At 40.8% G+C, this 17429-nt stretch overlaps 1 protein-coding gene across 1 annotated transcript; it reads right to left on the bottom strand.

Annotated features, from left to right (window-relative positions):
* Positions 1 to 454: 454 nt before the first annotated feature.
* LOC135549198 (transmembrane protease serine 2-like) lies at positions 455 to 13716 on the bottom strand. The gene is made up of 14 exons (XM_064979234.1): positions 13620 to 13716; positions 13407 to 13457; positions 13002 to 13197; positions 12663 to 12755; positions 12306 to 12422; positions 8708 to 8837; positions 7175 to 7288; positions 6971 to 7011; positions 4711 to 4879; positions 4225 to 4397; positions 3702 to 3797; positions 3393 to 3535; positions 743 to 895; positions 455 to 537 (listed from the first exon to the last, which is right to left on the bottom strand). Exons 2-14 carry the CDS (start codon positions 13419 to 13421, stop codon positions 529 to 531), a joined length of 1449 nt encoding a protein of 482 aa, XP_064835306.1. The 5' UTR covers positions 13422 to 13457; positions 13620 to 13716; the 3' UTR covers positions 455 to 528.
* Between the last annotated feature and the right edge of the window lie 3713 nt (positions 13717 to 17429).

The following is a 17429-nucleotide window of genomic DNA, read 5'->3' on the forward strand; positions in this document are numbered from 1 at the left end:
CAGTTTCATCATAGCGCTTCATAAATAAAAATCCTTGAATGAGTAGTTGTGTCCAAACTTTTGACTGGTACTGTATGTATTCATTGTTTTCACCTGGGCTGGCTGTATTCAATGTGCAAATGTACATGTATCAGTGTCTGACTCACTCTAACACATGTACATAAAAACATAACACTTTATTTTGTGTCAATTAATACTTGATATTATCATACACAGGTTCATAAAAATTAGAAAAGGCTCTGATCATGTAAAACAAAAAAGGTACGACCAAAACATGGATTTATGTGTGTGCAAGTATGCAGAGTACAGTACTCCCTTTCAAAATGACAATTCCTGCATACCTTTCCTCAACATGATAAAATATCTTAATAATTAAAAAAAAAATAGATATTCCCTGAAAACTTAAATATTAGAAGTCAACAGGCACAAAAAATATCTGAAAGCAGTGTACATGTAATGTATTCAAAAGCTTTATTTCAGACAGGTGAATTTGATAAGCAACAGAGTGCGTCTTCATTGGCATCTCCATCAATTCTTCTGCAAGGAAATTCAAAATATATAAAACATGTTTTAAAGTAATAATCTTAATTTTATTGGTTCTATATATGCTGCACTGATTGGTGACTCAATGATTTATATTTTTTTTATGTAAAAAAAATTAAGAAATGTATATATCCTCTTTGCCTATCTTTTCTTACAATAATTCACTTTCTGTTATCATTGTCCTACTGTTAGTACCTACCTGCATCTGTTCATATATCCAGGGGAGGAAGTGGGTGACATTGCCGTAGACTCCTGGTTTGTTCCTCAGGGCACAACCTATACCCCAGCTAGTGTCCCCTACCAGCCACCATACTGAACCCTCCTTGGCCACCATTGGTCCTCCACTGTCCCCCTGCAAGACACAAGAATTTACCCCCCCTCCTATGTTAGCATTACAAAATGGGACCATAACTTTAATACTGTGCATTTGTAAAGTATAGTCAACTTCATCAGATTTGCCACCAATACTCCTTATAGGACACATCACTGCACTCTATACTACTCTGTAAACTGGTCATCTCTGTATACCAGTCGCAAGACCCACTGGTTGATGCTTATTTATAAAACCCTCTTAGCGCTCACTAACTGATAATCCTACTGCAGCCCTCATCCTCCACATACAACAACCGTTCTGCCAGTCATATTCTGTTAAAGGTCCCCAAAGCACACACATCCCTGGGTCGCACTTGTTTTCAGTTCACTGCAGCTAGCGACTGGAACGAGCTGCAAAAAAACACTCAAACTGGACAGTTTTATCTCCATCTCTTCATTCAAAGACTCAATCATGGACACTCTTGCTTACAGTTGTGGCTGCTTTGCGTGATGTTGTCTCTACCTTCCTGACTATGTGCTGTTGTCTGTGCCCAATAGTGTTTGTACCATGTTTTGTGCTGCTACCATATTGTGTTGCTCCCATGTTGTTGTCATGTGGTGTTGCTACCATACTATGTTGTCATGTGTTGCTGCCATTCTTAGGTCTCCCTTTATGTAGTGTTGTGGTGTCTCTCTTGTCGTGATGTGTGTTATGTCCTATATTTTTATTTTTATTCTAGCCCCCGTCCCCGCAGGAGGCCTTTTGGTAGGCCATCATTGTATGTAAAAATGTGTTCTTAACTGACTTGCCTTGTTGAATAAAAGGTTAAATAAATAAATACAAAATAAAACAAAAGTATTCAGACCACTTCACTTTTTCCACATTTTGTTACATTACAGCCTTATTCTAAAATTTATAAAAAATGCAAAACATCCTCATCAATCTACACACAATACCCCGTAATGGCATAGCGAAAACAGGTTTTTAGAAACAGAAACCTTATTTACATAAGTATTATTTACATATGACCCTTTAATATGAGACTCCTGTTTCCTGTTTCCATTGATCATCCTTGAGATGTTTCTACAACTTGATTGGAGTCTGTGGTAAATTCAATTGATTTGACATGATTACGAAAGGCAAACACCTGTCTTTATAAGGTCCCACAATTGACAATGCACGTCAGAGCAAAAACCAAGCCATGAGGTCGAAGGAATTGTCCGTAGAGCTCCGTGACAGGATTGTGTCGAGGCACAGATCTGGTGAAGGGTACCAAAACATTTCAGCAGCATTGAAGGTCCCCAAGAACACAGTGGCCTCCATCATTCTTAAATGGAAGACTCTTCCGAGAGCTGGCCGCCCTGCCAAACTGAGCAATCGGGGGAGAAGGGCCTTGGTCAGGGCGGTGACCAAGAACCCGATGGTCACTCTGACAGAGCTCCAGAGTACCTCTGTGGAGATTGGAAAACCTTCCAGAAGGACAACCATCTCTGAAGCACTCCACCAAATCAGGCTTTCATGGTAGAGAGGCCAGACGGAAGTCACTCCTCAGGAAAAGGCACATGACAGCCTGCTTGGAGTTTGCCAAAAAAGCACCTAAAGGACCTGAATGCCAAGTGTCACACCTGGAGGAAACCTGTCCATCATATGTACTGTGAAGCATGGTGGTAGCAGCATCCTGCTGTGGGGATATTTTTCAGCAGTAGGGACTGGGAGACTAGTCAGGATCGAGGGAAAGAAGAATGGAGCAAAGTACTCTCTATTGTTGATGAAAATCTGCTCCAGAGCACTCAGGACCTCAGACTGGGGCGACGGTTCACCTTCCAACAGGACAATGACCCTAACCACACAGCCAAGACAACGCAGGAGTGGCTTTAGTACAAGTATCTGGATGTCCTTGAGTGGCCCAGCCAGAGACCGGAATCTGGAGAGACCTGAAAATAGCTGTGCAGTGACGCTCCCCATCTAACCTGACAGCGTGTGAGAGGAACTGCTCAAATAGAGGTGTGCCAAGCTTGTAGTGTCATACCCAAGAAGATTCGAGGCTGTAATCGCTGCCAAAGGTGCTTCAGCAAAGTAAACGGTCTGAAAACATATGTACATTTGATTATGATTATATTTCTTTATATAAATTTGCTAAAATATCTAAAAACTCGTTTTTGCTTTCTCATTTTGGGGTATTGTGTGTAGATTGATGAAGGGAAAAAAACAATTGAATTCATTTTAGAATAAGGCTGTAACGTAACAAAATGTGGAAAAAGTGATGAGTATACTTCATATATATACTACTTCAAGGTCTCAGAGCAAGTGACGTCACCGATTGAAACGCTATTAGCACGCACCCCACTAACAAGCTAGCCATTTCACACCGGTTACAATAACAGAAAACAACTAAACCAACAAAACATTGTCATATTCAATCAAATAATAAAGAATAAATGCAGTAAGTAAAAAGTAAAAACTTTCCCCTAAATAAAGATTAGATAGCCTACAGTATGTGCTGCACATGTATGTTGGTTCTATGTGTGAATCTGACCTGACATGAGTCCACTCCTCCTGCCAGTGTCCCAGCACAGATCATAGAGGCGGTTATAAGTCCATTATACACCAACGATGCATTACATGTCTCTCTGCTGTACATGGTGATCTGGGCCTGACGCAGGTTTTCCGACGACGACCCTGGAGCCATAAAAATGATTAGCAATCATAAGTCAATCATACGGCTTCATTACAACAAATTAATTATATTCTTTAAATCTTATAAGATCAATCACTTTTAGTCATAAAACCTTTGACTTGTGTTTAATAATGACAGTCATTGGTCCTGTAATAAGAGTTGTCTTACCACCACTCCTAATGGACCCCCATCCAGAGATCCAGGCTTCTCGCTGGGGAGTCAGATTCACACCGACGTTGGGCAGACAGACTGGTCTCACCGTATCTGCAACATAACACCATAGTTGGCAATCAGAAGGTTGCGACACCAGGTGGTGTCATAGGAAGGCCCTAAAAATTGTCAAAGACTCCAGCCACCCAAGTCATAGACTGTCCTCTCTTCTACCTCATGGCACCGATGCACAAAGTCTGGAACCACCAGGGACCCTGTACAGCTTCTACCCCCAAACCATAAGACTGCTACATATTTAGTTAAAGATTTAACCAATAGCTACCCAGACTATCTGCATTGACCCTTTTTGCACTAACTCTTTTGACTCATCACACACACTGCTGTTACTATTGATAATCTATCCCCTGCCTAGTAACTTTATGCCTAGTCACTTTATGATACTCTTCTTTTTCAAAACCATAAAAGGGATTTTCTAATGGATCATGCTTTTTCAAATGTCTGAAATGGAACACGGACTTACTTGACATAGTGAGGGGTGTGCTGAGTTTCATGAGAGCGATGTCATTATCACTAGTCTGCTTGTCGTACTTTTCATGAGAGATTATGTGTCCCACTGAATTCCCAGTGGCAAAATCCATCTGGGTCAAGGCCAGATAGCCAGCATACACCGTCCACTGACTGGGCCTTGGTAGCCTAGCATACACAATGAGAGAAAACAGACAACAGTATGTCCTCAGGTGATCTTTGCTTTTTCATGGTTGTCATGCTGCCACCACACCACACATGCTATTGTATTGTGTTGCTTTGAATAGTTTTATGTTTTTTTCTTTTCTTTTGTTTGTTTTTATTATATTGTAACATTTTTAGGAGATCCATCCTCCTCTGCTTCATTGCCGAAGATTTCAGAGGAACAGATGATGTTTGGTCTGAAACGTATGCTTTTAAAGTTGAAATGGCTAATTAAACATGTTTTTATTCCCTTTAAATAAGTTGCAGTTAAACTCACGTTTCTACGCAGTGGGCGGCAGTGAGGATCCACTCAGGGCTGATGATGGATCCTCCACACAGGTGCTGGCCCCTGACGTGCAGACTGACCTGCCATGGCCAGGCCCCGCTCACTGCTATATCCCCCCCTACGATTCGGCTCCAAGGAGCTGCTATACTGACACCACAGTCTGGAAGCAATCCAACACACACATTTCAAAGACTAACTTTGTAGGGCAAAGAGAGCTGCATGGCCAGTCTGGCTCAAGATGAACACAACAGGGTTTATATCTGGCTATGTATTATGTAGAAATTATATAGCATCCCTATGTTTCCATAACCAACCCCAAAGTCTGGTGGAGGCTCCTCAGAGGAGGACCATCCTCTTCAGTGAATTTCATAAATTGTTTAATTGTAAAACATTTAAAAATGTATCCTTTTTAGATAAAACTGCACTAAATATAATCACGTCACCAAATAACTGATTTAAACACACTATTTTTCAAAGAAGGTCTACAGTAGCCTCAACAGCACTCTGTAGGGTAGCACCATCTCCTCTGGGTATATTGAATTCAGTTCAAAACCTAGGAGGCTCATGGTTCTCACCCCCCTTCCATAGATTTATGCAGCAATTATGACAACTTCTGGAGGATGTCCGCCAGCAAATCAGAGCTCTTGCAGCATAAACTGATATGTTGTCCCCCAATCAAAGGATCAGAGAATTAATCTAGTACTGAAATAAATAGCTATAACTAGCACTATAGTGTATAAAATGTGGTGAGTAGTTGACTCAAAGAGAGATAAGACAATAGTTTAGAACAAATTATTTTCTTCCAAAATGAAGGAGAAGCAAGAGAGAAATAGAGCGAGAGAGATGTTCAGTTTCACTTACTTAGCTAGCAAATGCAGCTAACTAGTTTAGCCTACTGAAACACCCTGCTCAAACAGAGGTATGCTATGTTAGCTAGCTGGCTATGACTTTCCAACACAAAACTGGAACTCTTCCAAGTCAAGGTAAGCTTTTGGTATTACTCATTTATTGCCACCGGGGTCAGCCGTTGTAACTACTTACTGACTGTACACTGTAACGTTACTGCATGATTGTAGCGGGTTTACTAACTTGTTAGTTCTATTAGCTATGCTGACTATGACGCTACTTTAGCCAATATGGTGACAACGATGTAGGCTGTGTGTAGCGGTTTGGCTTGGAAATGTTATTTTGCCTGGTCACATACAGCTGATGTGTTTCGCTCCACAAGCAATGGAAAGTTGTGAGAGAAGGAGAGTGCATAGGACATGGCTGCCATGACAGTGAACTGTGTTTACACGTGATCAGGGATGTGTTCAATCCGCCAATTATGTTGAAAAACGTTTCTTAAACGGAAGCAAACTGAACAAAATGGGGATAAACAGACCTGAATTAGACCAATAGAAACTCTTGTTTGCAATTGTTGGACTAATGATTACACACTATATCAGATAGATGCAAGCAAGAGTCCATATGTCACTGTCTGTCACCTCAAATTTGTCTCTCAACCTGTGTGCACCTATATTGTAAACTTTCATTCATAGGCTAGATTGTAGCAACCTCATGATGGGTATAGGGAAATTTGAGTATCATGTAGTAGCCTAAACCGATCACTGAATTATCACTGAACTGAGTGAATGGAATATGAATGAGTCATTTTATATGCTGTAATAGAAATAAGGCCATGCTCATGAAAAAAACATCATCCTCCCTCATCTTAAACGCCACTGACCGCCATTGCCAACGTCCCTAGTCAAGATATAGATCACAGTAGTAAACCAGTCTAAGCACGGTCCCATGTGGCTCAGTTGGTAGAGCACGGTGCTTGCAACACCAGGGTTGTGGGTTTGATTCCCATGGGGAGGAAAGTATGAAAATGTTTGCACTCACTATTGTAAGTGACTCTGGAGAGTCTGCTAAATGATGAGGAGTTCTAATGTTGTAAATTATCATCTTGAAATATTGAGTGCCATAGTCTAGTTTGTACACCAGACGTTAATGGTTATCTGTACAGGGAATGTTTTGAGTAAAGGAAGGGCAATCAAGTACCAGGCATTGATAAGGGTGGAGAGATGGAGAAGGAACTGTTTATGGGCCGCATCACTTAATTTCCTGCCTAGCAATAACAGATGTAAATGTAACAGTGATCATGTGACTTGAGATTTGTTCCCCTGAATGTGTTTCTATAATCTCTAACCAGAAGGTAATCTGAGTTTGTACTGAGAATTAGTGGAAGGGTAAAGTAATGGCTTACCAATACACTGCAGGGAGACTGCTTGTGCTGAGCAGTAGCGACTGCAGGCAGAAGTGACATCACAAAAGTTTATGGAAGCAATTCTGTACAATTCAATTCTTGAACTCCATTTTGTATGTATTGTTCACCACTCAAAAAAGATCTGTATAGACAACATTTTGTTTGTTTTGATAGAATAAGAGAGTGCATTCATGTTAAACTCACCTTCCAGTTAGCTGCCTCTGTAGAAGGGATTGGGGGTCAAAGCTCGACAGCTTCAAATAGCCCTCGGAAGCCAAGGAGCCTGGGTTTCTTTGTGAGGACCGAACGTAGGACCCACTTGGAAGCAGAGATAGACCTGGTCAGTACATGCCCCTTAAATAGCCCTTATGTTATGCACATTATACTGTATGTACGGTACAGAGTTTACCAAATCAAATCGCATTGGTCACCGACACATCTTTAGCAGATGTTATTGCGGGTGTAGCAAAATACTTGTGTTCCTAGCTCCAACAGTGCAGTAGTATCTAACACACAACAATACACACAAATCTAAAAGTAAAAGAATGGAGTTAAGAAAGACATAAATATTAGGATGAGCAATGTCAGAGTAAAATACAGTAAAATAGAATACAGTATATACATATGAGACAAATAAAGCAGGATGTAAACATTATTAAAGTGACCAGTGTTCCATTATTAAAGTGGTCAGTGATTCCTTGTCTATGTTTATAGGGTGGTAGCCTCTAAGGTGCAGGGTTGAGTAACAAGGTTGTAGCTGGCTAGTGATGGCTAGTTAACAGTCTGATGGCCTTGAGATAGAAGTTGTTTTTCAGTCTCTTGGTCGCAGCTTTGATGCACCTGTACTGACCTCGCCTTCTGGATTATAGCGGGGTGAACAGGCCGTGGCTCAGGTGGTGGATTTCCTTGATGATCTTTTTGGCCTTCCTGTGACATCGGGTGCTGTAGGTGTCCTAGAGAGCAGACCGCACCGCCCTCTGGAGAGACCTGCGGTTGCGGGCGGTGCAGTTGCCATACCAGGTGGTGATACAGCCGGACAGGATGCTCTCAATTGTGCATCTGTAAAGTTTGTTAGGGTCTTACGAGCCAAGCCAAATTTCTTCAGCCTCCTGAGTTTGAAGAGGCACTTTTGCTGGGTTCAGACCCAGGGTCCCAGAGCTTAACGATGAGCTTGGAGGGTACTATGAGGTTGAAGGCTGAGCTATAGTCAATGAGCAGGATTCTTGAAGAGGTTTTCCTCTTGTCCAGACGGGATAGGGCAGTGTGCATTGCGATGGCATTGTCGGTGGATCTATTGAAGTGGGTCTAGGGTGTCAGGTAAGGTAGAAGTAATATGATCCTTAACTAGCCTCTCAAAGCACTTCATGAGGACAAAAGTGAGTGCTACGGGGCGACGTAGCTGGTTTTCCCTTTGTTGTCTGTGATTGTCTGTAGACCCTGCCACATACGTCTTTTGTCTGAGTTGTTGAATTTCGACTTTGTCTCTGTACTGACATTTTGTCTGTTTGATTGCCTTATGGAGGGAATAACTACTCTGTTTGTATTCAACCATATTTCCAGTCACCTTACCATGGTTAAATGCGGTGGCTTGCACTTTCAGTTTTGGGTGAACGCTGTCATCTATCCACGGTTTCTGGTTTGGGTAGGTTTTAATAGTCACAGTGGGAACTGTGATTACAGTTACAATTACAGATACTCTATGACACGTATGTGATCCTATTTCTCATGGTGACCCACCTGCTGTATCCCATCTTTTTACAGGTGGCCCTGCCAAAGTTGTCATTCCAGTCATCAGCACACACTGGCTTCCACGTCTGACTGTCTGATGAGTAACTCTGCAGCACAGAACCAGACCCATAGAGGCGCACTGGTAGAAGAAAGTAGATATTACAATTGATTGACGAATAGTGTTGAAATTGGGTGGGATGGGGTTTGGGCACAAATCATATAAAAAATCAGAGTGAAAAAGTGAACAACCCCCATAGCTACATGAATTCTAACAGTGTTCCGAGACACAGCATCAAATCAAACTTAAGCACATTTCTTTAAAAAAAATGCATTTCAAGGTGCTTAACCCTCATTCTACCAACTGGGGTAGTTTTTGACTACAGACAAAAACACCCAATTCCGCCTACAATAAATACAAAAATCTTCCAATAGTATACAAAGTCTGCCAATAGTATAAATACTTGACAGAACTGCAATACAGAACTCCGATAGGCTCTGAATCTACATAGAGAGCTGTGCTGGTGTGTATTCTACAAAAAGTAATTATTCTAGGACGAATGTTAAAATATATATATATATATATATATATATTTGAATCCAGGTTTCTCTGGACACATAATATTAACAGGACAGATGCCTCACAAGTCCTCAACTGTCAGCTTCATTAAATAGTACACACAAAACATCAGTCTCAACGTCAACAGTGAAGAGGCGACTCCAGGATGCTGGCCTTCCAAGCAGAGTTGCAAAGAAAACGCCATATCTCTGTCCAGTGTCTGTGTTCTTTTGCCCATCTTAATCTTTTATTTTTATTGGCCAGTCTGAGATATGGCTTTTTCTTTGGAACTCTGCCTAGAAGGTCAGCATCATGGAGTCTCCTCTTCACTGTTGATGTTGAGACTGGTGTTTTGCAGGTACTATTTAATGAAGCTGCCAGTTGAGGATTTGGGAGGTGTCTGTTTCTCAAACTAGACACTCTAATGTACTTGTCCTCTTGCTCAGTTGTGCACCGGGGCCTCCCACTCCTCTTTCTATTCTGGTTAGAGCCTGTTTGCGCTGTTCTGTGAAGGGAGTAGTACACAGCATTGTACGAGATCTTCAGTTTCTTGGCAATTTCTCGCATGGAATAGCCTTCATTTCTCAGAACAAGAATAGACTGACAAGTTTCAGAAGAAATTTATTTGATTCTGGCCATTTTGAGCCTGTAATTGAACCAGATATCCAGATATTCAATTAGTCTAAAGAAGGCCGGTTTTTATTGCTTCTTTAATCAGAACAACAGGTTTCAGCTGTGCTAACATAATTACAAAAGGACTTTCTAATACTCAATTAGCCTTTTTAAAATGCTAACGTGCCATTGGAACACAGGAGTGATGGTTGCTGATAATGGGCCTCTGTACGCCTATGTAGATATTCTATTAAAAATCAGCTTTTTCCAGCTACAATAGTCATTTACAACATTAACAATGTCTACACTGTGTTTCTGATCCCTTTTCTGTTATTTTAATAGACAAAAAAATAGCTTTTCTTTCAAAAACAAGGACATGTCTACATTTGAACGGTAGTGTGTATGTATATACATATATGGAAAATGTTATATAAATACCAGAATTCCTATAATTTCCTCCAATAATCTATAAGTGCAACGTGTTATGGTATTTGGGTTGCTATAACATTTGGTTTGAAGTGACAACTAGGATTTGAGCATGCTTTTTGGATCCTGCTATAGGCCCTACCACTCCCATTGTTTCACTATGCTAATCCAAGCTGTGGTGTCAGTAAATAAAGAAAACCATATTTTTGGTCAGTCTCTCAGGATCAATGGATGACTCACTTTTTGTCAATAAAATTAAGTACATATCTAAACACCTCCGTCCAACTGGATCCTGGACTTCCTGACAGGCCGCCCCCAGGTGGTGAGGGTAGGTAGCAACACATCTGCCACGCTGATCCTCAACACTGGAGCTCCCCAGGGGTGCGTGCTCAGTCCCCTCCTGTACTCCCTGTTCACCCACGACTGCATGGCCAGGCATGACTCCAACACCATCATTAAGTTTGCTGACGACACAATAGTGGTAGGCCTGATCACCGACAACGACGAGACAGCCTACAGGGAGGAGGTCAGAGACCTGGCCGGGTGGTGCCAGAATAACAACCTATCCCTCAATGTAACCAAGACTTTGCTCGGCCTCTGACCGCAAGGCACTTCAGAGGGTAGTGCATACGGCCCAGTACATCACTGGGGCAAAGCTGCCTGCCATCCAGGACCTCTACACTAGGCAGTGTCAGAGGAAGGCCCTAAAAATTGTCAAAGACCCCAGCCACTCCAGTCATAGACTGTTCTCTCTACTACCGCATGGCAAGTGGTACTGGAGTGCCAAGTCTAGGACAAAAAGGCTTCTCAACAGTTTTTACCCCCAAGCCATAAGACTCCTGAACAGGTATCCAATGGTTATCCGGACTATTTGCATTGTGCCCCCCCCCCAACCCCTCTTTTACACTGCTGCTGCTCTCTGTTTATCTTATATGCTTAGTCACTTTAACTACACATTAATGTACATACAACCTAAATTGTCCCAACCAACCAGTGCTCCCGCACATTGGCTAACCGGGCTATCTGCATTGTGTCCCACCACCCGCCAACCCCTCTTTGCTACTCTCTGTTCATCATATATGCAGTCACTTTAACAATACCTACATGTACATACTACCTCAATAAGCCTGACTAACAGGTGTCTGTATATGGCCTTGCTACTCTTTTTTTAAATGTCTTTCTACTGTTGTTTTATTTCTTTACTTACCTACACACACACACCTTTTTTTGGCACCACTGGTTAGAGCCTGTAAGTAAGCATTTCACTGTAAGGTTTACACCTGTTGTATTCGGCGCACGTGACAAATAAACTTTGATTTGGTTAATTTTTTACCACATAAATGTGACTTGAATATTTACTTCAAAATTCTAAACACGAAATGATACTACACAATCAAATGATGGCAAATCAGCTCTTTGGTACTAATAAGAATTGTACTTATTTAATGGGAAGATTTATACTTTAGTTTCATAGAAAATGCAAATTAACTTTCGTTTTGCTAAAATAACAGTCTGTTGTATTTATTTCTTATTATTTCTTACAGATATCATTATTTACATGTCTAATTATGTTTTAATAATAATTAAGTCGATATGTTGGTTGGTAATCCATGTATGTAAAATATGTTGGTAATACGAGGGTTAACAAATAAAACAATAAAAGGTGCGAAAGATTAAAAACAACTCGCTTCTATGCAAATATAAAATCAAGACAAACATGAATAAAAATGTGCAATTAAGGGAGAAATTAAACCCACAACCCTGGCATTGCAAGCACCATGCTCTACCAACTGAGCCACACAGGCTTTAGACTGGTTTACCTCTGTGATCTACATCTTGACTCAGGACTTTGGGGTTGGCTATGGAAGCATAGAGATGCTATATATAGTTTCTGTCAAATTTAGAACCAAACGTTTCTGACATTTGGAACAACTAAAAGAATAATGCCTTAAGATCTGAGTGATCAACAGTCTACTGTAATGATAAACCAAAAATGATTGAGTGGAGACTTACGGCACTGTGTCTCGTCCTCTCCTCCTGGACAGTCTCTGATGCCATCACACCACTTGGATGCACTCAGATACGCACAACCCTGCCCACAGGACCTCCCCAACACACACTGGTTGGACACTGGACACACACACACACACGAGACCATGACTATAAGGTTACACTTGCTGTCCTTTTAAATGACTGAATAAGAACTACATTAGCCTCTAATTACAATGTCAACTAGTCTTTTTCCACTGTGTAGCAAGCAGTAGCATAGAAAGCATAGATCATTTCAACATTATTAATATTAATGTCAGCTTATGTCTACCAAAGCATCAATTAAGAAACAGTTACTGTATGAGGATTCTGTGTACGTACGGAAATACCAAACCAACGCTCCTGTTGCCCCAAGGAAAACTAAGACACTGAGGATAGAGGCCACAATACATTTACAGTGACTTTTCTTCGCCACTGAAAGAGAGCAGAAACAAAATAACACTCAAAATACGAACAATAACACTTTTTGCTCTACATTTTACCATGAAAGGACTCTCAACCCTAGACCTAGATATTCACATAGAATTTGACCATTATCCCCTCTTAACATCTGTGTGTCACCCTGGAAGCATGTAATCATGGCAAGGCTTGTTTTGCATTTAAGTGTGGCATCTGACGTTTATCAACAGAGGAATATCAGTGGAAAGGTAAATACTGTACCTTTTTGTTCTGGGACTGGGTGTGGTAGTCCAGGGGTGACCGTGTGGTGGGTATTGATGGTCTTGGGAGCGTACTGGGGAGTGTACTGAGGACAAATAGAGGGGGGGACATTGTGCATCTTTGGGGCAGAGGCGTAAGGAGGGGGTCTTCCCTCCCCTTGTTGAAACCCACGGTTCACATACTGGGGACCTGGTGTCTGGAGAAAGCGGAGAGAAGGATAATGGTTTTCCGTTTAACTACAATGATAAAGTATTTGATAAATTGGAGCGGTTTTTCCATGGTATGTTGAACATAGTCCATGGTACATTACACCAGTATTGTAATCATCACAAAACATCAATGAATGGCTGCCCATTTCCCATAGGGAAAACAAAAATCAAATCAGAGATATACAACTGAAGTTACCTGGTTATTGTTCATGTCGACACCACGTTCAGCGTACTGATAAGATCAAATCTGAAAAAGTTTGAAGTAACTTCTAAAAACATTTTAGCCACAGTTTAATATTTATTAACAAAAATGTTGTACAAATGTACAGCAAAGTCTTGTATGACTGTTTTTTTGACAGCAGATTCATTTCAGGTACTGTTTTCCTTACCTTGGATTAGTTTTACTTACCTTGGATTAGTTCAACTTGCTTTCAAACACTGATTCGGTGTCCTTTCTTTTTCTCTCCCTCTAACTCAGGCCATTTCTCCCTTTGCTCCTGGTAATGAACAGCCATGACCACACCTTAGCTTGTGCGCACAGCATGACTTGAAGGGTGGTTCAATTATTTAAGTTGTAACACTAACATAAATAACATTGTGATTTCCTGGTCTAGGCCTAGACCGAATACTGCACCTTGTCATCAATGACTTCAGATACTAATCTACACTATACTGCACTTGCACTATGCACAACACTGTATATATTTGCCATGGCAGTATCCCTCCCTCAGCTTATAGATATATCCCCTCTGTATATTCCCACTGCAATCAGCCTATAATCCAGAGTTTAATGGTCACTGTTCTGATATTGTATATTCTATATGATGTCTATGTATCCTGTTTATATATTGTCCATTGCTGGCAGCATCTTCCCACTAAGGCAAAATATGGGTGTGTAAATGTACTTGCTAAATGAGGAGATCTATATGAAAACTCAGGAAATAAATACATGTTGACAACAATTTTGCTGAGAATAGGAGTTAAAATACTGAATTGCAAAACGTGTAATCATTACTTTACATGCAATGATTAGCCTACATGGCACTTTACCTTCCTAAAATAAAACATTTTACTTCTGTTAAACATCTTTACAAGGAATTTTGTTGTGACACTACTAAAATGTAATGTTTATGCACATCTGCTTTTAGGAGTAGAATTTGCATTATGACCAATTCTGTGAGATTGAAACACAGTATACGGTAATGTGGCTAACTCTGGGAAGGAAGTATAACATGACTGTGAAAACAGATACATTTTATAACCATGTTTTAATTAAAAGTTTTTCTGTTTGGACTGTTATTGCATGGCAATCTCCCTAACACCCTAGTGATCATCTCTGCCAGGTCATGCGGGAAGAATAACTAGTCAACCATCCAAAAAACCTGCACACTTGAAGACACAATGACCAACCTTTAAAAATAAACAGCATTGTGGAAAAAAATATTTAACTGGGCAGTAGCCTACTGTGTATTGTTTGCTTTTGTAGATTTTGTCGGTTGAATAGCCAGAATCTTCCACCCACACACCTGCTCCAATTCACTTACAATACTGTATATCATTGTAAATGGCCAGGGAAGAAGAAAGGTTATCCAAAATGTTTATTCACAGGCATACATGTTTAGTATATATAGATTTTTAATCTACAAGTAAGTTTATTACATTACATTCCAATTCATCCCAAAGGTGTTCGATGGGGTTGAGGTCAGGGCTCTGTGCAGTAAAGTTCTTCCACACCGACCTCGACAAACCATTTCTGTATGGACCTTTGTCATGCTGAAACAGAAAAGGGCCTTCCCTAAACTGTTGCCACACAGTTGGAAGTACAGAATCGTCTACAATGTCATTGTAGGTTGTAATGTTAATATTTCCCTTCACTGGAACTAAGGGGCCTAGCCTGAATCATGATAACAGCCCATTATTCCTCATCCACCAAACTTTACGGTTGGTGCTATGCATTTGGGCAGGTAGCGTTCTCCTGGCATCCGCCAAACCCAGATTTGTCAATCGGACTGCCAGATGCTGAAGCTTTTGCAGAGAGCTCATTTCCAATGGAGGTGAGCTTTACACCACTCCAGCCGATGCTTGGCATTGCGCATGGTGATCTTAGGCTTGTGTGCGGGTGCTTGGCCATGGAAACCCATTTCATGAAGCTCCCGATGAACAATTATTGTGCTGACATTGCTTTCAGAGGCAGTTCGGGAACTCTTTAGTGAGTGTTGCAACAGAGAACAGACGATTTTTACACGCTAAAGCACTTGGCGGTTCTGTTCTGTGAGTTGTGTGGCCTATCACTTCGCGGCTGAGCCGTTGTTGCTCCTAGATGTTTCCACTTCACCATAACAGCAGTTACAGTTGGCCGGGGCAGCTCTAGTAGTGCAGAACTTTGATGAACTGACTTGTTGGAAAGGTGGCATCCTATGACAGTGCCACGTTGAAAGTCACTGAGCTTTTCAGTAAGGCCATTCTACTGTTAATGTTTGTCTATGGAGATTGCATGGCTGTGTGCTCGATTTTATACACCTGCCAGCAACAGGTGTGGCTGAAATAGCCAAAGCCACTAATTTGAAGGTGTGTTTACCTACTATGTACTCCTTAGATGACTTAAATGCAATCAATAGAATGAAGTGAAAAGATGGCAAATTGTTATTAATGTGTAAACAAGAACCCCTGGTTCTCTGCCCATGTCGTCTTTCTTCTTTGCAGTTAATCAACAAGCAATGCATTATGACCATGTTTTTGAGAAGATATTGACACACAACAGGCCCTTGAAATGTCTCCACACAAACTTTATGGCCTCAGGACTTTGACACACTAAGTGCCCAGTCAATATTTAACATGCCATATGACTGTTCACTGCCTGGATAGAAGATGATTTACTATGGGCCTAATGGGACAGAACCACTTGACTGTTCTTTGCCATTGGTGGGCTGAAATTTAGCTTTCTTCTCTCAGGTAAGTCAACTGGTTGTTTTATGTAATATAACCATAGATGAGAGGGACTGAGGTAATGAAGGATTATTTTTTTTTTACTGACAAGTCAGTTCCTAAGTTCCTTATGATATGATGGCTATGCATGAAAACCTCAAAAAGAAACACTGGGCTCCGTCTCACTTCAATCCTACCAAATCTAGTCTCTAACTCAACTGTTGGAATGCGAGAAGATGGGCTTTCAAGGCAATCTTGATACCAACAGGCAGATTTTCCTACGATTACTTGGTGGCCATATGTTACAGTAGTTGTCATTCATTACATAACATAACATAACTGTCACGTCTAATCAAGGTGGGTGGAATCAGGCGCAGAGAGCAGATAGCGATCTAAAGTTTATTCTCCGGTGAACAAAAACAAACAACGGTCAACCCAAATAGAGACAGGGTGAATATATCCAACACAGAATAAAGACTAACCGGAGAACAACAAACAGCAAACACCGACAGACAAAACGAAATGACAAAATAAACAAAACAAGGGCGGGACAACCTACATTAAATACAGACACTAATTAACTAAACAACACACAGGTGAAACCAATTAGACAAAACCAACAGATACACGAAAAAGGGATCGGTAGTGGCTAATAGGACGGTGACGACGACCGCCGAGCACCGCCCGAATGGGCAGGAGAGCCAACTTCAGCGGAAGTCGTGACATAACATAAAACACAAAACAACACAACACAACATAACATATAAAACATAACACATAAAACATAAAACATAACATACATGTGTTGAGAGTTGTCTACAATAAAATCATCTTTGTCAAAACAAACAGTGTAATACTAACAACAGAAATGTTCTTTAAAATTCCACATTTAAAAAGCCATAGGTCTATACCCTTGCCAATCACTGCCTGTGTTCAGAAGGCGACGCCAAAGAGAACTACATGACTTACAGTGCATTCGGAAAGTATTCAGGCCCCTTCACTTTTTCAACATTTTGTTATGTTAGCCTTATTCTAAAGTGGAATCATATTTTTCATCAATCTACACACAATATCCCATAATGAGAAAGTGAAAACAGGTTTAGACATTTTTTCAAATTACAAATAAAAAACAGAAATACCTTAATGACATAAGTATTCAGACCCTTTGCTATGAGACTAGAAATTGACCTCAGGTAATTCCTGTTTCCATTATATTTCACCTTTATTTAACCAGGTAGGCCAGTTGAGAACACGTTCTTATTTACAACTGCAACCTGGCCAAGATAAAGCAAAG

This window comes from Oncorhynchus masou, chromosome 12 (assembly GCF_036934945.1).
Source record: "Oncorhynchus masou masou isolate Uvic2021 chromosome 12, UVic_Omas_1.1, whole genome shotgun sequence".
NCBI lineage: Eukaryota > Metazoa > Chordata > Actinopteri > Salmoniformes > Salmonidae > Oncorhynchus > Oncorhynchus masou.

What these genes read in the sequence shown, in the direction of transcription:
- LOC135549198 (XM_064979234.1), bottom strand. An exon ending in CCCAGTCCCAGAACAAAAAG is followed by an intron (nt 12,756 to 13,001) that starts GTACAGTATTTA and finishes GCTCTCTTTCAG; the next exon opens with TGGCGAAGAAAAGTCACTGT. An exon ending in GAGGAGTGGACTCATGTCAG is followed by an intron (nt 896 to 3,392) that starts GTCAGATTCACA and finishes TGTGTCTTGCAG; the next exon opens with GGGGACAGTGGAGGACCAAT.